Source organism: Lactuca virosa, chromosome 5 (assembly GCF_052849685.1).
Source record: "Lactuca virosa cultivar CGN04683 chromosome 5, Lactuca_virosa_CGN04683_v6, whole genome shotgun sequence".
Lineage (NCBI taxonomy): Eukaryota > Viridiplantae > Streptophyta > Magnoliopsida > Asterales > Asteraceae > Lactuca > Lactuca virosa.
In genome coordinates, this window is record NC_136430.1 from 461787689 (window position 1) to 461813646 (window position 25958).

General features: G+C 33.1%; 1 protein-coding gene and 1 non-coding gene across 3 annotated transcripts; both read right to left on the reverse strand.

Annotated features, from left to right (window-relative positions):
* Positions 1 to 284: 284 nt before the first annotated feature.
* On the reverse strand, positions 285 to 391 carry LOC145118048 (small nucleolar RNA R71). The gene has a single exon (XR_013713032.1). It is a non-coding gene; the product is annotated as a small nucleolar RNA R71 (small nucleolar RNA).
* A 15870-nt stretch (positions 392 to 16261) lies between these two features.
* On the reverse strand, positions 16262 to 21387 carry LOC145116187 (zinc finger protein GAI-ASSOCIATED FACTOR 1-like). Of its 2 annotated transcripts, XM_079052542.1 has the most exons (4): positions 21078 to 21387; positions 20795 to 20918; positions 17623 to 18019; positions 16262 to 17530 (listed from the first exon to the last, which is right to left on the reverse strand). In XM_079052542.1, exons 1-4 carry the CDS (start codon positions 21153 to 21155, stop codon positions 16492 to 16494), a joined length of 1638 nt encoding a protein of 545 aa, XP_078908668.1. In that variant the 5' UTR covers positions 21156 to 21387; the 3' UTR covers positions 16262 to 16491. The 2 variants fall into 2 exon arrangements, with proteins under 2 accessions (XP_078908668.1, XP_078908669.1); XM_079052543.1 differs by lacking the exon at positions 20795 to 20918.
* Positions 21388 to 25958: the final 4571 nt, after the last annotated feature.

A 25958-nucleotide genomic window follows, 5' to 3' on the forward strand; every position in this document is an offset into this window, starting at 1 on the left:
CATTTGAGCTTAAAGGCCATATTATTTCCGCGCTTAAGGAAGTCCCATTTTCTGGGAAAGATCATGAGGATGCTTGCAAACACCTTGATGAAGTCAATGACATAGCTTATTACTTCAACATCCCGAATGTTCCACGGGAGACGATGTTATATAGAATGCTTCCAGTCACTTTCAAAGGAGCTGCTAAGGAATGGTTAAAGGCACTTCCACCCGGTGCAATTACTACATGGACGCAAATATGTGAACAATTCTTAGAACATTTTTGCCCACCTTCTAAATTTACTAAACTCAAGAAGGCCATAACAAACTTCGAGCAACAACCGGGTGAGTCACTCTACGAGGCATGCGAGAGATACAAGGGATTAATAAGGAATTGTCCCCAAAATGATTTAAATGAGTAACAAGAAGTATCAATCTTCTATGATGGGGTAAATGTAATGAAAAGGCAACTCCTTGATTCTCACGGACCTTTAACAAAGAAAAACCCGATGAGATTAAGGAATTGATTGAAGAGTTTTCTAGGCATTCGCGTGAATACCATAATCCTCGACATGATGGAGCAAAAAGGAACTGGGAGTGGCACTTCTGAGGACATGGCAGCTGTTTTGGCTATGCTAAATACAATGGATCGAAGAATGACCAAGATAGACCAATCCATACATGCTATTCGTGTGGGTTGTGAAAGATGCAATGGTCCACATTTGACAAAAGATTGCCACTTGGACGAGAACGAGAATAAGAAAGCTCAAGTCTGCTACTCTAATGGAGACAAATACGATGAAGATTGGAGGAAGCCAAAGAAAGAGTGGTTGCCATATGATGAATATAAAAAGCAAAAAGAAGAAAATTTTAGGCAAATTGGCCGAGACTTTTACCAAAAAGAGCAACCACAACCGGAAAACAAAGTTGATTTAGAGTCCATGCTTTCCAATGATCATGTTGATGTCTAAAGGATACATATTCTTGATGTGATTTGATTTGATTAAACATTCTTTTTGGTCTTCTGTCATAACGTAGTTATGCTTCTTGCAGAATTCAACTATTCGATTTGCATCAGTGAGTTGAGCTACATTTATCAGATTATGCTTGAGATCAGCTACATATGCCACATTTGAGACAAAGAAATTTCCATTGGTCCAGACGCCATAATCTTGAATTTGAGAATTTGAATTTTTTCCATAAGTAACACAACCAACATTTTGGAGCAAGCTTCAGATCGCGCAAAAAATCTTTCTGCCCAGTCATGTGCATGGAACAATCACTATAAATATACCATATTGTATCTTGTTCTGAAGCACAAAAAGTTAGAAAAATCAATGAGTTTTGAATTTTTAGGCTCCGACTTAGGTTTAGGGACTTTAGCATGGGCTTTGGACTTGGTTTGTGATTTCTGAGCAGCTGGTATCTCCAAAGGTTTTTTTTATGAGATTCTTTTGGAAAGAGGCAGAAAGTCAAGGTCTTTTCATTTATCCAAAAATCATATTCAATCATTGGTTATTTGGGCACTGCTTTCCTCGGAGGGACAGTTTTTTGAGATGTTGCTGGAAGAACTGTGTTCATAGGTGTTTCAGTTGTGTTTTCAGACTTTCTCACTTTCCATTCAAACTTTTGTTTTAAACCTTTAGAAAGTTTCTAAACAACAATATTATGAGTATCTTTTCCTTTGTTTGTTGTGTTCAAAGGCACATTAGGTTTTGGAAGTTTTTTAGGTTTAAAAACCGTGCCATCCGAGGTAGCAATAAACACAAAATAAGAAACCGTTCGAGGAGAGTTGGTTTTCTTAGATGAGGTCTCAATAGTAACATTTTTACACAACTATAGATAGATGTGTTTCGAACATCCCAACCAACAAGATTAGATGGCCTCTTAAGGATCTTAACACACATGAAGGTATTGTGATTCAAAGTAGTTGGACTAACTGTTTGAGACACTTTCTTCTCGGATTTCTCAAGAAACCTAAAACATTTCCTAGACCTAGTTTCTTTTTAGAGAGCTTTCCTAGCTTTGGTCTTTGGATGAATGATGTCTTTCTTGTTCGGCCAGGGTTTCTTCCGAGAGTCAGATAATGACTTGGAAGTCTGTCCAATCGATGGATTGTTGAAACGAGGCTTAAATGGCACTAAGACTACCTTAGAATTTGATACACAGGAATCAGACGAGATGTCATTATCACTCTTAAGTTTTACATCACTATCAAGAGACGCCCAAAAGAAATTGGATTGATATGAGTCATGTCCATTTATCTCAGGAATGATTTCCTCAATGACACAATTGTTCGGAGGACCAAAGTTCGGAAAATGAACTCCAGTACAGCCTGTGTTTGGAAACGATTCCGAAGACTTATTCAGGTATAGGGATATCAGAGGCAGAAGATGCGTGGAATCAGGACATTTAACAGTGATAGGTTTGAACTCAAGAATCAATGATTGATATTTGTCTGAAGTCTCATGAAGGGACGACAATGGTGAGATATGGGTATCCGAATAAGTATGGTTCAGAATGTATCCCATGAACGTTAGGTTTTGAAGTTCCTTCAAAGGACGAGCAATAGGTTTCAGAAACTTGCTTGCGAGACCTGGTGCTTTGGACCATGGGTGACAAAAATTATGCGTTATCCTTTTGTTAGTTTCAAGAACATCAATAGAATTGCGCAAAGCATCAACTTTTTGCATTAAGACGTTTATTATCAGTAACGAAGATGTTTCTTTCACTAAGAATAATTTCACATTTTTCATTCAAAGTAATACATTCATCATTAGCCATTACAAGTTCTCTCTCTAATGATTCAATATTAAGCTTGCGGTCTTCAAAATGTAGTCTAAGACGGGTCAATTCACTATCCAGATGACCAAAGTAATACATTCATCATTAGCCATCACACTCGATTGACTGTCTAGCCACTAGACATAAGTTCCTTGGATTTTTCTTCACCCTCATCACCAGATGACCAATACCCATCAAAATTCCTTGAAACCGTTGTGACAAAAGCCTTTTCACTTTCAACTAGTTTTTGTGCTCTACGAGCATAGTAGGAAGAGTCTTTTACCTTAGGTTTTTGAGGAGTTTCAGCTAAACATTCCTTTTCAAAGTGGTTTCCGAGACCACATTTATGACATACAATCTTTGGCTTGGTTGAGTTCGGAACTTCTTGAGGTTCCGAGGAGTGATTCAGAATGTTGGGTCGATATGTCGGTGGATTTTCATTGGGTTTAGGGTAAGATTAAGGATTGCTTTGGTGAGGAGCTTGAAGTCAGTTTTGAGGTGGTTTTTGATTGGGATTCCAAGGGCGTCTATACTTCATAGATAGAAGTGAAAGCTATTGCTAGAAATGAAGTTCAGAATCATCAGCTTCTGGATCAAGGTCTACATCATACGGGTAGATAAGAATCGGAGGAATAGGTGCAACAGGTTGAGTGGGTCGTGTATGTCACACCCCCAGCCGGCGGCAGAAACACCGGGCGATGTAACGTCAATCCTTGTATCATAGTTATCAAATATATATTGAACAATACAAAAGAATTATTGTAAACTACGTACCTTTATTGATAATAGAAACTTATATTATTCCAGCTTATCATGTTCCTGAAAACACATGCGTTTTGAAAATACGTCAACATAAAGTTGGTGAGTTCACAGGTTTTGTCTCTGAGTAAAAATAGTACTCTTTCCGAGTTCAAAAAGTATAAAACATAGTTCGAAAATATTATTCTGACTCATACTTGTTTCTATATAGTATATATAGATCCTAGGTATAATGGTTTACTTAGTAGTATACCTATAAGTTTCATATACTATGCATATAGATGTTTGTAATTCCATACAAACAAAGGTTGCTACGTATAAATCTTATTTCAATTCTATAAGAATAAAAAAGGCTACGTATAAATCTTATTTCAATTCTATATGAGTATGTAGGCTAGTTATAGTTGTCTACTTAATATACAAGTAGTATACCTACCAGTTTCTTGTACTTAGAGTATAAGTGTTTGGGAAACTTATACTTAACATTAATACTTGTAAAACGACAAAGTATAATGCTTCTAACAATTTGCTACCATGAGTCCGTAACCGCGGCTGTATGACTAGTTTCAAACATTTGCTTGATGCTACAAGTTTCACATCTTAAGATAAGTTCTACACGCTTCATCAACGTCGGAACAATAAACAAATAAAAGGACAGTTCGTCACTCGCTTAATTTTGGTTGTAGCTAGCAACCACGAGTGGGGTTGTCAACTCGTATCTTATTCATACACGACTTCCTCGCTCGCACGGGATTAACAGTTACAGGTCAGAGGATTTTCACTAAGATGCCCAATCTTAGCTGATGAATACAATAACTAATGTAGACTTTGTCGGCTTCCTATAACTCTAACAACAAAAGCATTTTTGTGTCTAAAACCCTAAGTTACTAGACTATGCTTTTAAACATTACTCCTAAGTTCATAATACTTTAGGCAGTATAACTTGAGGAAAAAAGAGGTTTTATCTTAACATAAAACCAATAATAACAACATATAACATAGAAGGTTTTATCTTGACATAAAACCAATAATAACAACATATAACATACCTGGTTTTATCTTGACATAAAACCAACAATAACAACATACTTATCAATTAGCATAGAGAACTTCCGAGTATAACTCTGGACCTATATCGCACATAACATATATATATATATATATATATATATATATATATATATATATATATATATATATATATATATATATATATATATATATATATATATATATATATATATATATATATATATATAGAACTCCCAAGTATAACTCAGGGTCTAGATTAGTATACTTCTATAACAATAACATGCTAACAAGTTTACGATAGTTGTATAGATACAAAATAATTATATCCCGATTAACGAACATACTATCATATTAATATAGTATTAACTTGTATTCAATATTTAGCATGCGTTTTTCCCCCGAAAACATTAAAAAGTGGGGCCGTGAAACTCACCCTAGTAGCATGATATATAGAATTTAAACGGTCATAGGCTCGTCGTTGTCAGGCTCGGGAAGGGAAACGGCCTTTGGAAACGAGAGAGAATGAAAGCAGAAGGTGTAAGGATTAAATGAGCTTTGATCGCTATTTATAGGCTGTTCTGGGCCCATTCACGTCGTGAACATGATAGGTTCACATCGTGAACTTCCATGAGTCATCCCATAGTCTTAACGCGTGTTTTCTAGCTTCAATTAGTGTCCGTTGACTCCTCACATCGTGAGAAATCCTGCTCACGTCGTGAGTCCAGTCGGATTAGGGTTTCTGACACGTGTCATGCTCTCAGACAGCTGCATCTTCGGAAGGTCATAACTTTTGCATACGAACTCCGTTTTTGACGTTATTTATATCCTCGTGTAGGTATTTACGAGTACTACAACTCTATTATAGACTACAATAGATAATTATAAGTCTATTTTAAATTCCTCTTATTATAAAGATTTATAGTGTTAGGGTTTATCATAACTTCTTCACGCGAAGTCAGATTTAGACGTTCTCTATATTTTTGGAATCGTATGGACGTATACTTTGAGTTGTATCATAAATTATGTATGAAAGTTCATACTTGTATTAGAATTTATAGTAAGTTTATCACATTACTAGTTTAACATAATCACATTACATGATTGACATAATCACATGTGATTGTTATTGACCTATTTTGACTGGTGTTACATTCTCCCCTCGTTAGAATAATTTCATCCCGAAATTTATCTTGTGGATGGGGTTTTGTTAAATAGTTGGGGGTATTTTTGTTTCATCTGATCTTCACATTCCCAAGTAAATTCAGGTCCTCGTAAGGAGTTCCATCGAACTTTCACTATGGGAATACGACTTTGTTTTAATCGTTTGGCTTCTCGATCCATGATTTCGACAAGTTTTTCTACAAAGTTGAGTTTGGTATTGACTTGTATCTTGTCGAGAGGTACAACAAGAGTGCCATCGGATAGACATCTTTTGAGATTTGACACGTGAAAAACATCGTGTACATTGTTTAGCTCTTGAGGTAACTTGTGTTGGTATGCGACAGAACCAATTCTTGCTAGAATTTCAAAAGGTCCTATATACCGTGGGTTTAGTTTTCCTCGTTTCCCGAATCTAATTATGGCTTTCCAAGGAGAGACCTTCAACATTACTTTATCTCCAACTTGGAATTCTAAAGGCTTACGTCTTACGTCAGCATAACTCTTCTGACGATCACGTGCTTCCTTTAATCGATCATTAATATGCATGATCTTTTGAGTTGTCTCGTGGGTTATTTCTAGCTTGGCACATAAGGTATCACATATATGTTCTCTGGCCAATTGTGTGTCTCCAACTTCTCAGTGCAAAAACTACAGCTCCCAATGTAAGGTCATGGGTAGTGTAATTATTCTCATGCACCATAAGTTGTCGAGATGTGTAAGCAATAAGTTTGCCCCTTTGCATCAACACGCATCCCAATCCTTGATTCGATGCGTTGCTGTATATGACGAAATCTTCTGTCCCATCTGGGAGGGATAGGATTGGTGAATTATGTCACACCCCCAAACTGATACTTCGGAAACGTTCGGGGGCGGAGGACGTCATGTACAATATCATCACAAATGTATAATAGTAATCAAAGCAACAACAACCATTGTATTGATAATATAGTGTTTACATTGTATTCGAAACATAGCTTGAATGACTCCAAATGTATATAATAAAAACTAAGACCAGAAGCTATTATGCTCCGTCTTCTTGAAAACCTGCGCGTGTACCTGCCTACTAGTTTCCTGAGAATACAAGTAATTTTGAAAGTGTGTCAATATTTAAGTTGGTGAGTTCATAAGTATTTTGTTTTAGAAAATAAGTTCTTTGTTCCTTGAAAATGTTCGTAAGTTCCTCCAAAAAATCCTATATTTTCTTAGTAAAATGGAATGTAGTCTTAGTCCCTTCAGAACAAAATGTATAAATGTTATCGTATTCTTGAGTGGTAATATTACGTAGATTTTAAATCTGCATAAAAACCATTTGGATGCATGATTTCCGAAATGAAAGTTATTTTGTACTTGAAAACGGTGCAAAGTAGTTTTATAACGATACAACCCTTATGTATGCATGCTCTTGGGTAAAAGTTACTCCAGATATGTGAGTTTCTATGTCTTAAAATAGTGTACTCCTAGGAAGACCTATAACTTCCTTCTATAATCCCCCGATGTATATGAGTTATATAAAAATCAAGATCGAATAAACCGTCGAATATAATGGGTCTGCCCTAAGCCCACAACCAAACGAGGAACAAGATCTAAGGCATACCCAACCATTTCCAAGTAGATCGTGTCTAAATTTTATATAACCTTGCCGTATACACGTAGCAATTATGGATGGAATCTAACCATTCTAGACGAAATGTAGTCTTAACTACCCTAAGATCGATGAGAGTGAGTGTTTGTTCTTGGAAATAGTATACTACAGTAGTGCATAATTAGAACTTCTTTCTTTGTTATTGTAATGTATGTTCAAGAAAAATCCAACATTTTCTAATAGAACGAGTCGTAGTCTTCAAGATCAAAGACCGAATTGTACAAGTATCTTCCATACTTATTATAGTAAGTGCAGTTTTAAATGAATAAAACCCTTATGAATGTAGGAACTCCCGTAAACTATATGTGCCGTTGTTTCCCTATGTAAGTTATTATAACCGTGCAGTTGACATAGTAAGCCTGTTTCGACGTTCTTCGGGAGTCGGACTGTTTTGACATTTGTCACCCCAGACCTGACAGTCTAACTGTTGCAAGCAGCTTAGGGTGCAGGATTGTCAGTCCCAATATAGATCTATACACAAGTATCACGCTCTCTCTACAAGAGATTATAGTTATAATACAGGACTTTAACTAGTACTTTAAGAGTACAACGAAGTAGTGTCTCACAAATTTGATTCAACGAGTTTACGTGTAGTGTGAGTGAAAACCCTTTTTGAAATGTAAAAATTCCCGTAAACTATATGTGTCGTTGTTTCCTTATGTGAATTATTATAACCGTGCAGTTGACATAGCAAGCCTGTTTCGACGTTCTTCGGGCGTCAGACTGTTTTGACATTTGTCACCCCAGACCTTCCGGTCTAACTGTTGCAAGCGGCTTAGGGTGCGGGATTGTCAGTCCCAATATAGATCTATACACAAGTATCACGCTCTCCCTACAATAGATTATGGTTATAATACAGGACTTTAACCAGTACTCTAAGAGTACAATGAAGTAGTGTCTCACAAATTTGATTCAACGAGTTCACGTGTAGTGTGAGTGAAACCTTCCTTTGTATGTTCGTAGTGTTAATGTACCGTAAACTATACCTATTATAGTTTATCAAATGTGTACCTTTCTTAGTATGTTCGTAGTGTTAATGTACCGTAAACTATACCTATTATAGTTTATCAAATGTGTACCTTTCTTAGTATGTTCGTAGTGATAGTGTACCATAAACTATATCTACCATAGTTTATCATATGCGATTGTAATGATGAAAGGCTCTTATGTGAATGACTTATTTCTGTTTCATGGGAGTAAACTAACATGAAATACCATCAATATGTAACTATTTAATGCTATACACTTTGCTCAACATATTACACAGTGTTAATGAACTTAGAAACTATTTTACTAGTTTTAACTTTTCTGTCTCTGTTTTTAGAAAATTCATAGAACAATATCTGTAAGTCGAAAATTAAATACATAAATTCTGGGAGTTCAGAAAATGTGTCTAGTTTGTTCATAATTTTTTTCATGATTTTTAGTGGTCTCTAACCAGTGTGAAAATGTACATCTTCACAGACTGGTACGAAGTCATTTCTGAAATGATAGGCAGTTTTGTAAAATTCTCCATAAATTGTAGAAAAATCGTATGAACTTGTGCAAGTAGTCATTTGAAAGGTATAAACCTGAACTAAATTCATGTTGAACAGTTTTGAAAAATATTAAGTTTAAGATGGTCAAAACAGTTCGTGAATAGACCATAACTTTTCTGTTGAAAGCTGTTGGTTGAGTTAGAATATGTTTTGATGTTGTAACTTGTATTCTCCCCCTTAAAACTTGAAGAAAACATGAAAAGATAGGGGTATGAACTCACCTTGAGTGATTTCCTGAAGTGGACGGTTGAAGAAATGGAGTTTCAAGTCAAGAACACTTGAAGGATGCTTGAAGATTTGAAGATACTAAAAACAAATATGTCGATATTTGTATGAATGCTCCATGATTTGTATGATGAAGTGTAGAATATTTAGGAGCTAAATGAAGAAACTTACCAAGAATGGAGGAAAAACTCAAGAATACTCCTTGTCCAGAAGATCGTAATCTGAGAAAGAGAGAGAGAGAGAGGTGTTTTTGGTGAAGGTAAATGAGACTTTGAGTGTAAAGAATAAAGATCTATTAGGTGGATTTGGTTAAGGCAAATCTGATGGAGTGTTGGGAGGGGTTGAAAAAGGACAATGATTTAACTAGGTAGTGTGTGAATAGTGATGTAAAGTGGGTGATTACTTTATGCATAAAATAATATGAGCCTTAGACGTTATTCTATGAGAATGTGATCTAACTCTTCAAGTTTGGCATAAAATAGGAGTTTAGAGGGTTTTAAGTCATGAAAAATGCGAGTTTGAGGAAGTTCCCGGCGTCAAAGTCTCCTAAAATTGCAAAAAGGTCCGAAATGGTCAAAAATCCGGAATGGGGTCCGAGTCAGAAGTGTCCGGAGTCAGGAGTGTCCGGATGTCAGGAGCGTTCGTCCGGAGTCAGGAGCGTCCATCCGGAGTCAGGAGTGTCAGGAGTGTCCGGAGTCAGGAGCGTCCGTCCGGAGTCAGGAGTGTCCGGAGTCAGGAGCGTTCGTCCGGAGTCAGGAGTGTTCGGATGTCAGGAGCGTTCGTCTGGAGTCAGGAGTATCAGGAGTGTCCGGAGTCAGGAGCGTCCGTCCGGAGTCAGGAGTGTCAGGAGTGTCCGGTTCTTGAGTAGGTGTTCCGATTCAAGAGGGTTCCGGACCAAGAGGGTCCTTTTGGTTTTTCTCCTTTGGTCTTGAGCTGTTTTTAACAATGGAAGGGGTTGGGATAGTACGGATGTTTATAAAAAGTTGAGAGAGATTTGGGAGAGAGAGAGAGAGAGAGAGAGAGAGTGGGAGAGATTGAGAGAGACTTTTTTGTGTGACTTTTGTTAGTGTTTGGCCCCATAATGTAAGGTTTGTTAACGCCATTATGCCTTGTTATCGGTGTTATTCACCCCCGAAGGGTACGTAATAGTGTTTTATCGAGTCGTTACATCACTCACCCTGATTAGGGTTTAGATTTTTTGATCATTCGACACTTCCGAGTGATACTTTGTATTAAGATAGAGAGTTGTACACTAGTAAACGTAGAGTAAGTCCTATCATACAAGTACTAGTTGAGTTTACCGGTTTGACTCGTTGACTTTATTTGACTTTGACTTGACCGGAAATTGAAAGTTGTCACAAATTACCTAGCATTTGTTTTAGTTTCTGGAAAGCAGCTTCTTGTTTGTCTTCCTAGTTGAACTTCATATCTTTCTGTGTTAAAGTTGTAAGCGACTTGGCTACCTTAGAGAAATTCTCTATGAATCTACAGTAGTAGCCAGAAAGCCTTAAGATATGACACACTTCTGTTGGCTTCTTTGGTGCTTCTCAATTCTTAATTGCTTCAATCTTAGAAGGGTCGACATGATTCCCTATTGTTGCGAACCACATGCCCTAAAAATTGTACTTTTCCAATCCAAAATTCATATTTGGAGAATTTGGCGTACAACTTTTCTTTTCTTAGTAGTTTCAAGATTATTTGCAAGTGTTGACTGTGTTCTTCCTTGGTTTGTGAATATATCAATATATCATCGATAACTACTATCACGAATTTATCCAAGTACGGTTTGCAAACACTATTCATGAGGTCCTTGAACATTGTTGGAGCGTTGGTCAATCCAAAGGCATAACTAAGAACTCTTAATGACCATACCGAGTCCTAAATGTTGTTTTCGGAACATCGTCTTCTTGTACTCCGAGTTGAGGGTATCTTGATCTGAGATCTATCTTTAATCTTCTAAAAAAAGTCACTTTAATAATTGTATAAAATTTGTAAATTAATTTGAAATGAGGATGAGAGTTGTAGAAAACCAAATTTTTGAAGGGAAAATGGCATATCTTCATAACTGTGAAAAAAACTTTGAGAAGAGGGAGGGGGTTCAAACTCATGTCTCTATCCTACATGAACAATTGGATAAAATCTTTTTCCTACATGAACAATTAGATAAAATCTTTTTATTAGAGTAGGAAGAAAATACATTTTATTTCGTTATTTAAGCAACCTAATTATTATTTTTTATTTGAAAAACAGATTAATAATTGCTTTATTTATTCATATCCCATTCCTATTTATTAATACCCACTAATGATTATTATCACTTTTAATAATTAAGCCATAATTACATATTTATGATTAATAATTTTTTAATATATAATTAATATTTATAAATCTATTTACTATATAAATAAGAGCTAATGTCATAAAAACCCTCAAGTTTTCAGGGTTTTGTCGGTTTTGCCCAAAGTTGAATTTTATGTCCGTTTTTACCCTAACATTTTTGAAAAAATGTTCGGTTTTACCCTTTTACCGGTGATAACAGGTTACCACTATATTAACTTCGCAAAAAACCCTTAAGTTTACAGTTTTTTTACGTTTTTACCCTTAAGTTTATAATTTTTTTTTACACTTTTACCCTATGTATTTTTTTTTCATATTATACATATTCAAGCAGAAAAATCATATGAGTATATATATTATGAAAAAAATATACTTAGGGTAAAAGTGTAAAAAAATATTATAAACTTAAGGGTAAAAACGCAAAAAAATAGTAAACTTAAGGGTTTTTTTGCGAATTTAATATACTGGTTACCTGGAAAACCTGTTATCACCGGTAAAAGGGTAAAACCGAACATTTTTTCGAAAATGTTTGGGTAAAAACGGACATAAATTTCAACTTTGGGCAAAACCGACAAAACTCTGAAAAGTTGATGGTTTTTATGACATTAACCCTATAAATAATTAATATTTATAAATCTATTTACAAAAATCACACCAAATAATTTAATATTTTAAATTAGAAAAAACATATATTCACAATATATAAATATTTTCAATTTTTAAAACTATTATAAAAATTAGTGTTTTGATTAAAAGAAAATACATAAATGGTATTAAATATTTTTTTATAAAAAGATTGATGTTTATTTTTAAATAAATATACATATACAAAAATTATAAAAGATATTAAGTTAGAGGGTATAAAATGAAATATCTTTAAAATTGGTAGGTTGTTAATGTAAAGTTCTAAGTATAAAAAGCATACTATCTCTTAAACCCAACCTAAAGTTTCAAGTATAAAAAGCATACCATTTCTTAAGCCTTAGCCACCAAGACGGGAGAGAGGTGATTTCCGATCACTATTCACACGATTTCCAGTTACTGCCCATGCGATTTCCGACAACGTTTCAGGCGATTTTCGGCGAAGTGTCATGTGCTTTCCGGCGAGGTTTTCAGATTATGACTATCTCTTTCTCACGCTCTGACGATTCAAATAGTTTCAAGGGACGTTTTCAGATTTTTGGCGATGTTTCACCCATCTGTACAACGCTCCAACGAGTATTTCTTTCTCACGCTTGTCCGATTACGACGAGCGAAATAGATGGTCCGGTGTTGGATAATGGCGACGTCTCTCTCTCTCTCTCTCTTTCTCTCTCTCTCTCTCTCCCGATCTTTCCGGTAGCCACCGACGACAAGCGGTAGTGGCTGACAACGGTGGTTGGTGGCCGAATGTGGGTTTATTCTCGTGGTTGGAAATCCGATTAAAACAACTTCAAAACTTGCCAGAAATCTTATTAAAGCGTCACATGCACTGAACACATTCTTTAATGTGTTAAAAGAATATACTTTGTGTTTATTGGTTAAAACTTTGAAAAAGTTGTTATAAATTTTAAAAATATAAAATTTAGGGGTTGGCTAAATTTGTAATAATTAAAAAGGTAGGAAGATAAAAAGGGGTATTAATAAGGCTTCATTTAACGTTTCCCAATAAGGCTTTATTTATTCTTACCCCATCTTCACTTATCCCTACCCTCTAATCATTTTTCTAATCATTACTTTTACTAATTAATTTAATGATTACATATTTTTATTAATCATTAGTTGTTTTAATAATTAAGTTATGATTAATAGTTTTTTATTCACAAATAAATCTATTTATTATAATATTATTGAGTTTATCATAGATAATTTATTAACACTATTTTTATAAATTGAAATACATATAAATATTTTTATTTGATTATAAAAATACGACACAACAATAAATTAATATTTTCGACGGAAAAAATAATAAAAAAAAGTTAAAAATTAATGTTTTTTACACTTTATTTTTATATTTTAAAATTTAAATAATCTATTAAAAAACTATTTTAAAATTAATGTTTTGTATTTTAGAAAAAGGTAAAGAAAAAAACATACATATGATTATATGATTATGAATAAAATGCTTAACGAGATATGAAAGAAAAAGAAATTCATCAAACAAAAAGCAAGTTATTAATATTTAATAAGATTGTTATGAGGGTATTTACATATAATATGAAATTTAAAAAATATAAGTGTGAGGTGGTTGTTAAAGGTGGCAGTGAGATACCGGTAGTATTGAAGGTGGTGGTTGGTGGATATAGAAATTTGTTAATTTTTTTTATTAATGATAATCATTTTAATTTCATTGATTAGTTTATATAAAATGAAAAATATAATATGTTTATTTTTATATTAATGTTAGCAGTAATGTGATTAATGATAATATTGCTCTTGAATTAATGTAGATATAATAGGTTTATTTATGGAGAATTTATTAATACTATTTTTATAAAAGATATAAAAATATTTTTATTTAATTAAAAAAATTAAAATACAACACAACCATAATAAACTAATATTTTGAGGAGGGGGGGGGGGAGAAAGTATTTTTTTTGAAACTAAAAAGGATATAAACTGTAAGTAATGTTCAACTTAAAGGGTTAAAGATATAAATATTAAATATTACTTGGAAAGGGTTCATATCCACTAATTCATAGTTTTCAAGAAGTACAACCTTCTCTTAAATGGATTGGTTAAAAAAGTTAAAAGCTGTCAGAAAATAAATCAGACACCTAACAAATAATGATTACAGGGGTAATATTAGAAGGCCTCATTTATCCATACCCCTCACTACTTAATACTACCCCTTAATAATTAGCTTTTAATCATTGTGACACGTTTTTTTATTAATTATGATTACTTTTAAAAATTATATTATGAAGATATATATATATATATATATATATATATATATATATATATATATATATATATATATATATATATATATATATATATATATATGAATAATTAACATTTATAATTAATAGTTTTTTTTAATCAAGTATTTTATAAGCAACGACCCATTTAAAATATAATCTAAATGGTTTGTATACAAACTTTTCAACATTAAATATATTTAATATATTATTCTAAAAAAGTTATTTTAAACATTGTAAACAAACATTAACTAAATAACTTGACTTCCACTTATAAATACTAAATTTGCGTCTTACATGTAGCATAACATATTTTTTTTACTTCAAAAAATAATAAAGATACTACAAAATAAATGATAAATTTAATTTTGAACATAAAGCTTAGTTTCATATGATAATAATACAAAATAATTAATCGTGAACATACATTTGTGACAAAAACTAGGAAATATGTAGTCCGACTAAGGGGACGATGCCAGTGGTTAATGGAAGACGACGCCGGTTAATGACGACGTTCCTCTCTCTTTTTTAAGTAATTATTATATAATAGTTATTTATTACTTTTGATTTTTTAATTGGTTATTTTTGTAAAACTAATTTATATTATATAAACAATTTTTTTTAATTTATAAAGATTAAATAATACATATAAGAAAAAACGACACACTCGATTATAAACACTTTTAATTTATATAGAAAAAACTGATGGTATAATAAAATAATAAAAAAGATTATTGTTATTTATTAAAAAACATGCTAGAAAAAATGATATAATTTAAATAAAAAAAAACATCCCTAAGAATTTTTGTGGTAAACGAAAAAAACGATTAAACACTTAAAAAACCACCTTTTTTTTTAACTTTCAAACTAATCAAATTATTTATTAATTTTCTATTTGTTTTATTTGAATAGATATTTATTTAAAAATACGCGCACGAAACAATGGTCACTGCAGATATATGTAACGTCACTATATTTTTTTTATTGTTAATATTATTAGTTTTCAATTAAATATTTAATACATTTTTATTTTTATTTCTTGGATTATAAAATATTAAAATATAGAAAACATTGGTTATCAATAAGAGAAGATATTGAAGTTAGTTATATTTATTAGGTTTAGCTTGAAAACTAAAAAACATACTAAATATTAACAAATGGTTCGTATGGTATATATTTTGTTAATAAATAAGTAGAAAGTTGTATAGATGTATTGTGGAATATTTTTATTAAAATAAAATATTAATTGAAAAGTAAATATATCAGTAATTAAATGTTATTAGAATAAGTAATATTTAAATACTAATAATAATAGAATAATATTAAAAAATGATAAAATTTAATGATTGATTACTTTTTGAATAAGTTTTTTTCGGAAAACAATATAACATAAAAGCGTAAAAAAAATTATTTTACTAAAGGTGTCTATATAGGGTGTCCTTTTAGCACCATCCATTTTATTTCTTTAACTTTTGCTGCCAAAACTCTTTAAAGATAAATTGGACACATGTTAACAAAAAAACAAAAACACCGGTCCGTAAAAGTTATTCTTTCGTATCTAAAGTAATTATTATCTTAAAAACATATCTAATAAACTATTTTTTTAATGTATTTTTCCATTAATCAGTATAACACGATTATGCATATTTATTGTCTTACAAATTATTTTTGATTTAAATGTTTTAAAAAGATAGCTAAAACTTAAATTCTACTTTGTCATATTATTTGCTAATTTAGATAATATATTTATTAAAGTATTTATTTATCCTTTCTTTTGCTTGTAATTCTTTGTAACAATGTTTTTCTAACTTCTTACTAGTTACTAGTTTAATAAAATCATATTGTTAAAAAAAAGATTAATTTGAACAATTGATATGAAAAAAATATTAGGTGAAATAATCAAAATATTCTATCCTTTTCCGCAAAACCTGATACTAACTCTATGATTACATAATTATTACAAGTATAGTTTGGCTCTTCGAGTGTTTGAGTCTGGCGGGTCCCATTATCCCAATTAGAGCACCAAGTTTGTTTAGCCCATGAGGTCCATTATGATTGTGAGTCCCAAAGTACTTCATCTTATGGAAAAGAACTTTTGAAAATTAATGGGCTTTTGCCTGTTGGTTTATTATTCCCAAATGGGTTTTTCATGGGCTGAAGACTCACCATGAATAAGTTCTTGCTGAAAAGGATTCATTATTTGGGTTGTTGCTTCGAACCGGTTGAATCTTTGTTCTTGTTCCTCAATATTTAGTGATCTTGATCCTCCGATCCCCAAGAAATCAACCGTTAACATGTCATTGCCGCCTAACTTTGACGTCATACTCATTTTCCCTCTCTCTTGAATCAAGGTGGAGTTTTCATCACTTCTATCTTCATGATTTTCCATGTTCTTTGTAGTTTCATGATCTTGATGACCTCCCATCAGCAATTCACTATAAATTCCCAAATCATTCATATTTGGATTAGGGTCTGGCCCGAACGAATCTTGTGGGTCGGGCTTTTGCAAGGGATTATACCCTTCACTCCCGTCATTGATTCCAATCATAGTTGTTTGATTAGGTTGGATGTGAAAACTATCATAACCCCCTGTCCGTTGAATTCCATAAGGTGATACAGGCCTTGGCCTATGTGAATTGATTTGATCCGACCCTGTCATGCTTGTAACAAAACTCTTTTGCATCATCGGAGAATTAACCCCATTGCTTGCAGTAGCACCCATTTGGGCCGCTTTTTGAAGCAACGCTGTAGCAGACATATGGCCTGCGAGACCATGAAGTAGTCCCCCAACCTTACTATCTTGTTGGAAGTATCCATAGCCCAACGACCCATTTGTCGAGCTAAGTTGTAACCCAGAAGACGATGATGACCCACCTCTTGGGTTTCCAAAAAGGGTACCAGAACTACTCGAATACATGTCTGCTGACATGTTTAAAGACTTGAATGGCATTGGAACCAAGTCTTGACGAGGCAATGATTTAATCGAGTCTTTTGGTTCATAATTGTTAAAATCGGGTAAACCCATTAACATGTTCCCAGAGTCGATTGAATTTGATGACATTATATGATCATGCATATGTTGAGGTTGTAACATCCCTTGGTTCACCTTGTTGTTTTCTTCGGCTAATGCATCACAAAATGCTCTATGAGTTATAAAGCTATCTCTCCTGCACATTAAAAAAAAAAAACAAAACATAAATTCATGATCCATAAGCTTTCATATTAAAAGAAGATAAAACCACTAGTTTGGAAACAAAACCTTGAGAATATGGTGCCACAATCACACTTATATTCTCGAGTGCCGCATGTCTTTTGATGAGCTTTCCAATCAGATTGAACTGCATATTTCTTGGAACACTTGTCACATTTCCATTTTTTCTCTCCATGTTTCCTACTATAATGCTTTTTTATCCCTGTGAGATCACCTAATGCTCGAGCTGGATTGTGATGAACACAAGATGGCTCTGGGCATACATACACTCGCTTCCTAGTCTCTGTGCTAGTTCTTTGTCTTAGTTTCCATGGAAGATTATGGCCTCGTCGGTGTAATTGTAGGTTTTGGTCTCTCTGAAACCCTTTGTTGCAGATTTCACACACAAATCTGTTGGTTGCCATGAGTGTCGTTGGTGATAAAGCAATAACTTCTGCTGTAGGATCTGTGTTACAAAATAAAAAAATAAATTAAGTAATTTTATTAATTATTTATGAAGATCATAAATGTGCACAATCCTATGTATAAGTATTTAAGAAAGGTGATGATCCATACCTAATATTTTTTTTAGCCATACACAACAATTTATCTTTTATGTAATTGTACGGTACAACCGTCTAAAACATAAATTGTTATCTATGACTAAAAAATATTATATACAAATCATTCTCCAAGAATGGGTCTTTTAAGTTATATTTGAAGACATGAGGATAATAGTGAGAAATTTAAAAATTACATGGCTGTAAATGTGGTTTGTGTTTTAAACAATTAAAAAAACTTTCAATATCTATATCTATATTATACTATATTATAAAGGGAAAATGACACATACGCCCTATGAAGTTTCTAGGGTTGACCATTTTAGTCACTTAAAGTTTTTTCGTGACTTTATGAGGGAACCAAGTTGTAGGCAACCTGTTCTTTTAGTCCCCTTTACTTGTTTTAGCCGGTTTATAGGTCATATAGACAAAAATTGGGGTCATCTCTCTCTCTCTCTCTCTCTCTCTCTCTCTCTCTCTCTCTCTCTCTCTCTCTCTCTCTCTCTCTCTCTCTCTCTCTCTCTCTCTCTCTCTCCAGAAAAAAACCCAGCAACAACCAAAGATGTTGCCTTCTTCAGCCCATCCTCTCGTCTTCATTCTATTTTGATTGCTGATCCAATCACCACCAAACCACCGCCATGGCCAGTTGAAGCAAGCCTCCGACCACAAAGAGGACCATCAACACTGTTCACCGGAGAAGAAGAACCGGCGAGAATCACCATTTTCCCTCCTGTCTTCATCTCTTTTCGACCTTCAAGCAGCTTCCAATCATTTTTCCTTACTCCTCCATCAATTTTAGGTAACCCATTTTCTTTTCTGTTCAGAACTCATTCAAAAATCTCCAAGAATAGTCAACACCTGCCATGGTGGCCGGTGACATGAACAGTTCCGACGGGATGGTCCCGGTGATGGGTTCGGTCCTAAACAGATATATGTAGTTCCTTATTCCGTTGTTTTTCTGTTTTGGAGGTGTTTAGGTCGAAAATTAAATAGAGTAGTTCTACGGGTCTCCTCTGGCGAGCTCCTCATCGTCATTACTCTCTTCTGGTCGTCACCTATTAGAGCCAAGAAGAGCAGGAGTGATGGGTGTTGAATATCACCGGTGATGATGGGTACCACCCATCACAACAGCGACGACGAGTGGTGGTAGCACAGCAGGTCTGCTGCTTCTGCCTTCCCAATCCAACGGTGATCGAATAGGAAATAAGGTTCATATATCAGGGTTGTTTGGGGTAGGGCTGCGGTGGTTCTATGGCGGACGATGGTGGTTTCCAGTGAAGAAGAAGGTGATGGCAATGGTGGAGCAAGGTTGATTTAAGTTGAGAGAGAGAGAGAGAGAGAGAGAGAGAGAGAGAGATGGCGTGAGACCTTTTAGTTTTTTTAATTTATTAAAATATAAAAATAAATGAGGTGGTATAAGGGGGTAACCGGGTTACCCCTTCGTTTTCTCAAAAAAGACCTATTGGAACCGACAAAACCAAATTTGTTCCCTTAAAAAACCACTAAAAAAGTTAAGTGACTAAAAAAGTAAACCCTAGAAACTTCATACGGCGTATTTGTCATTTTCCCTATTATAAAGTATATTCATCATATCTTGAATTTTAAGAGGTATAAGTTAGAATTTTTTTTTTGTACAAATCATATATAAATAAATAAATCATTAATATTTGCCAGAAATATGAAGACATAAATAAGAAAGATTATTAATAAATTCAATTTGTAGCAAAATAAAAATATTGAAGTCATGTATATGAATTAATTTAGATATAGACAATATAAATATAAGCTCTAAAAATAAATATTTTACTTAAAATTGATAATTTTTATTATTATTTAAAAACTAATAATAAATTTTAATAATTATTTCCCCGTAAAAAAACTATTAACCAAAAGAGATATTCGACGTCGCCGTTTTACGCTGGCATACATCTAGTATCTATCGAGTCATGTTATATTTTTTGGGCATGTTATTGATATCCATCGACGATTGTTCCTGTATGTTAATTTTTTTTAAAAGTGAATATTATTTAATATTAATAATGTTGTTATAAATATTTATTTCTTATTCTTATTTTTTATTAAATTGGTATTTTGAAGATTTAATGCATGGCATGTCCATTAACCGAAATAGTTTGATGGTTAATTACTTAATTATGAAACCATCGTATGATGATGAAGCGAATAAGTAGCATAACTAGTGTTTAAAATACTTTTATTCAACCATGGCAATTGAAAAGACAAGATGTTGGCTTTGTTTATTTTTTTTTTATTTCAGATATATTTTTTTATTATCTATCTAAAAAAATTATATAATAATCTAATAAAAAAATCAAATAAAATTATATAATAATCACTTTCATTATAAGCTGATTAAAAAAAATAATAACAAGTGTAAACAACATACAAAATTTAACAAACTAGAATTGTATAGTATATATATTTTTATTTCAACCTATACATTTTGAGTTTAATGGAATATAAGACTATATAAGACTATAGGGTGTAGTAAATTTTTTACTGGTATGCCATATAAACTAATAGACACCATGTAAGCATTTGTATTTCTTAACAACTTTTGCCCATGATAATGGTTTGTTAATTTTTTTACCTATGAAATAAAAAAAAATTACATTTACAAGTGACCAATCAAGAGCCACAATGGAATCAAAAGTCCAATTTACCACGGGTGGAAGAAAACTGGCGGCATAATACGGCGGGTAAAAAAAGAAGTGGGGGCGGTGTTACTGCCGACAAAACATGCCCAATTAGATTACCGGCGGTAACATCTTTACGACACCTTTCGGTCTAAGATACAAAAACAAGTTTCACATTATTAATTATTAATCACTTTAACTTACTTCAGCAATGAATATGTATATGAATTCGTAAAGACACTAAAAGGATTTGTGTTCTAACACCATATATCAATTAGTACACTAATTAATTATTATATATATATAAAACCTGGAGTTCCTGGTAGGTTTCTTTTCTTTTTAGGAGGAGATGGGAGTGAAGTGGTTGCATTGCTAGAATTTCCGCCATGGAAATGGTTCTTCAAGTTTTGAACTTGCTTTCCTTGAGCTTCTTCTGCTGAAGAAAAACTCCCTTCATCTCCTGTAATATTCGACATATTTTTTTTTTGTTGCCAAAAAATCCACCAAATTTTAGTGTAATTTATTGCTTGTTCTTTTTTATATGGAGCAAGAGAAAAGCTATCTAGAACCTTCAAAACCAGAAGATGAATTCTGGTTTGAATTATTGAAGGAGGAGAAGAAGGAGGTTTGCATGTATTATGTGTCATTGTTTGGCTTATATATATTTATATACATATACAAGTGTTCATATGACACCACCCTCCTTCAAACCCCACCACTACCCTTAAACCTAAACTTTTAGTAATAAACTAATATTATAATCATTTATATAATTGTCTTTAAATGATGACCTGATTAAATCTTAACTTCTACAATGTTTATTTTTGCAAAATTCAGGAGAAAATCCATTTTCAGTTTTTTAAAGAGTCAAATACAAAAAATGACATATCGTTCACGATTAAAAAAAAAACTATCATATTCTAAAATATCCTTGTAAAAGTTTATACCATTTAAAAAGAATTATCATAAACTTCATGATAAAAACTAACATTTGGTAACTTATAAAAAACGAATCAATTATTTACAATCGTGTGTCAACTGGAAAAGCTCTTTAATTTTGTTGTTACTCTCCCTTTTGTAACTATTCTAAATTTCATTATGAGTTAAACATAATTTACTGTATTGCTTATTTTTTAAGCAACAGATATAAAATTCACATCTCAAAATGTAGATTAAACTTCTTGGTTTTGGATTCATGTAAGCTTTCCACACCAATAAAGTTCGTTAATTGGTATGCGTTAGAGCTAGATGTACAATACCGTTTTTTTTTTCTAGACTGGTTTTAGTTATAATCAGTTCAATTTTTTAAGTGAAATTGTGTTTAAAAAACCAATTTTTTTCGATAGACCGGTTTCTGTTCAATTTTTTTTCGATAGATTTAAAAAAATTGGTTTGAAATGTGCACCTCTAGTTAGACCCTTAGAGGTCTAATTAGTCTTGTGGTTGAACTCTTAGGTTTTAGAGTGTGTGACTCTTTTAACAACTACATGTTGGTGATTTTAGTGCCGTGAAACATTTTGTGTAATTGGAATTATTATGTGAGCTAACATGTTTATGATTTGTATTCTATATTATATGTTCGGTGTGTACGGAGTGCACATATATATAAGATCGAATTATAAGTCAATACAACAAATTACGGGGGTTAAGAGGGCAGAGCCCCTGACTATGGCCCTGCTGACCGGCCAACGAGCGAGATCTAAGGGCAACGCTCCAAAAGATCATCAGAATTTTGAATTAGTATCATAGTGGAAAATCCAAATTCTAGTGAGTGATTATGATAAAACATACAAATCTCGTCAGTTTTGGAAACCACTGATTATGCCATTAATTTTGTGATTTACTTAACTAATTTAGAAGACGGAAACTCTAATTATCAAGTATAAAAATATGGCTCTTCTCTTGAGTCAGATCACAACCTTCTCAACTCTTCTTCTTCTCTAACGAACTCAGTATTCTCTAGCAATTTGACTTACGTTCCCGTGCTTAGATTCGTAAGTGTCCATTTGGATTATTCTATACTGGATTTCTTATAACTCGGGCATATGGTAGAAATATCAATTCGGAAAACGATCTTACACTATCCATTGGGAATCCATATCTCCACCACAACCCTTCTAAAACACTAACATTCGAACTAGCGGACATGGCATAATCAATCTGCAAGTTGACCACAAAGTTCAACAAAATGAAAATTTTTGAAGGCAATGATTTCAAGCGTTGGCAAAAGAATATGCACTTCCTGCTGACCACACTAAAATCTACATATGTGTTGAGTACTCCACGGCTTGAGGTGGTTGACAATGAGACATTGGAAGAGACCATAAAGAGAAGCGAGTGGGTCAACGATGACTACATATGCAAATGTCATATTTTGAATGGTTTGGCTGATTCTTTATTCGATACCCATAGTGACGCTAAAAGTGCAAGGAATTGTGGGACACCCTTGAATTAAAGTACACTGCTGAGGATCCTTCTAGCAAGAAGTTTCTAGTTAGCGACTTTAATAATTATAAAACAGTTGATTAAAGGTCTGTCATTGAAGAATAAATGCACTCTTTCGTATTTTGGGTCAATTCAAATTGCACAAAATGAATATGGACGAGTCCATTTTCGTGTCAAGTGCGATTGATAAACTTCTAATGGGTTTTATAGGTTACACAAATCTTATTTTGGCGGAAAAAATTAAACCCTAAGTTCATATGCAACCTAACGGATCTATGTTCTCACTATGATTTGCAACTAACAATTGAATATAAAGAACCCTAGCAGTACATTTCTATTTTTGAAATTGACAAAGGGTTATTAGAAAAATACATACCTTTTGTTTATAATATAGCAAATAAAAAAAATCCTTCTTGATTGGTCTTCAGAAAGCAAGCACCAGAAGTCTTGTGCCTCTATTGGCTCACACCCAAACCCTAGAAAGTTGGAGGCTAAATAGGAGAGAGGATGAGAAGGAGTATTTTCGGATTTGAGGCTCTAGCAAGCATAATTCTGAAAATCCAAACCCTTAGGGGGGTTTACATAAGTATTAGGAAGGTAGTGGATAAGACATGTTCCTTTTAGATAACCCTAATCCTCTTGCTTCCTCCTTAAGGCATCCAAGCTTCCTTAGAGCCCAAGAAAAGCTCTAGAAAACCTCTAGAAACCGTCCCCCTTATGGGAGGTTATAGAATTGGTCAATGTTCAACTTTTAAACATTGTCACCTTTAGTCCTTCTATTTTTAATTAATCCAATTAATTCCAATTAATTTCTAATTAATTTTTAATTAAACACTACTATTTCTAATTAACATATTATTCTCATTATATATTAATAAACCATTTATTTTGATTTATAAATTTATTAATCATATAATAAATTAATAAATCAGTCTCTCTCTCCAAAAAGCATTCCAGTCAATTACTAGGTTTGAGGGCAACCCAAAAGGACTTTGCTAATAATTCAAGATTATACCAATTTATTTATTGGCTTAGACACCTAATCCAACATTATCCCACTTCGATAAGTCTAAAACTAAATTACAGGCATAACTTTTAAATTAAACAGCAAATGGTGATTTCCAATGCAACTGTCGAACTCTGATCTGATCGGATATTTGTCCTTACATAAGTGATCACATATTCCTTCATTGTACAAGATATCATATGGATATGAGATATGGATTATAACCAATCTCATTGTCTAAAATTCTGTTTCCCAATTTCCTGAATTGAAATGACGTTATAAGACTTCTAATTGAACACATCAATTTAGTCCTGGTTATGGCCAACACTATAAGTCAACATCAAATCACCGAGGGGCCCAAAGATATCACTTTTCCCGTCAGGGCAAAAGGAACGAATAAACTTTGACTCATATGCTTGTATCTTTTACTCATCAAATCGCACATGACACTAAGTTTTATAACATCAAGTTACTAATGCGTTTTCGCAATACCAATGTACAACCGACTTGTAAATTACAACTCAGATCCATTTTAAGAATATAAGATATTATCATCTCATAATTATTCGTGATATAATCCATAAAGTAATTCTCTAAGCGTGAGTTTTTCCAATACTCAAAATCTCCATTTTCTAAGTACTTATGAATATTATAACAACCATTGCAATGTCTAATCTCCATAGACAATCTACAATTCAATTCATGACAGTCTTAATTCTCTACTTACTTCCAAAAGTATGAACGACTGTGGAATTTTGAATAATCAAATTATTCAGGAAGAAAAACGTGCAAAGTGAAACACAATAATAAACTAATTACCTATAGTCTCAAAACTATTGAATATAAATAATACTCTTGTTATTTAATCCGGGTAGGGACTCCGGGGATCGCTCCTAAGGGAATCTACTTCGAGATTGTAGAGAGAGTGAATGAGAGTGGTGTGCAGAAATGGTCTGTCTAACCTCTCTATTTATAGTCATGGATTTCGGGTGCGCACGACGCAAATATCTGCGCACATCACGCGTGATCATCGTGTCTCCATCCAGAGAATGCCACATGTTACTTCCCAAATTCGCCACGTCACTCGCAATCTACCCGAATCCAGTGTCAGGTGCGCGGTGTGTAGAGACGCGCCCCTCACACATACAGAAATATTTTTCAAAAATAATAACTTCTTTGTGCGAGCTCCATTCTAAACCCTCTCTATATCTACGTGATGATCTCAATGGGCACTACAACTCTCCTTTAGGTTGTTTTAGCTAGTTTTGATTTTCATTTTCGTGCCTAATGGGGGTAAAAATAAATGATTTTACAAAAATTATATCTCTCTCATACAGATTCCGTTTTCAACAAAATTTGTCATGAAGTTTATATCTTATGGAGTACTATGAAACTCCTTTTTGCACTTTTAGTTAAAACTAAACCAATCTCTAAATACCATTTTGACGTTATTAATTTTAATTATGCGGTTGATCTTTATTTTTATAAAATCCATAACTATTTCCTTTGGAGTCATATTTTTATGAATCTTATATCCTTGAGATCACGTTAACGACTACTTTCCAAGTATGTTAACAAGATCAGAAAATGGTACAACTTTTTGGATGCTAATTTTTTGTGTCTAATGTACGTTTTAACCAATAAATGTAACAACACATTTGAATTTTATTATCTCAAAATCAAATATTACAATACTAAGCTATTACATTTATTTTCCTACTCTTTTCTAATGGTCATTAG

Bases quoted from the DNA above. Each gene is read 5' to 3' on its own strand.
- LOC145116187 (XM_079052542.1), bottom strand. From the start codon at position 21,155: ATGGCGGAAATTCTAGCAATGCAACCACTTCACTCCCATCTCCTCCTA. The intron at 18,020-20,794 runs GTAAATTGGACT...TTTGTAACACAG, and splicing joins CCAGTTTTCTTCCACCCGTG to ATCCTACAGCAGAAGTTATT. The intron at 17,531-17,622 runs GTTTTGTTTCCA...TTTAATGTGCAG, and splicing joins TGTGGCACCATATTCTCAAG to GAGAGATAGCTTTATAACTC.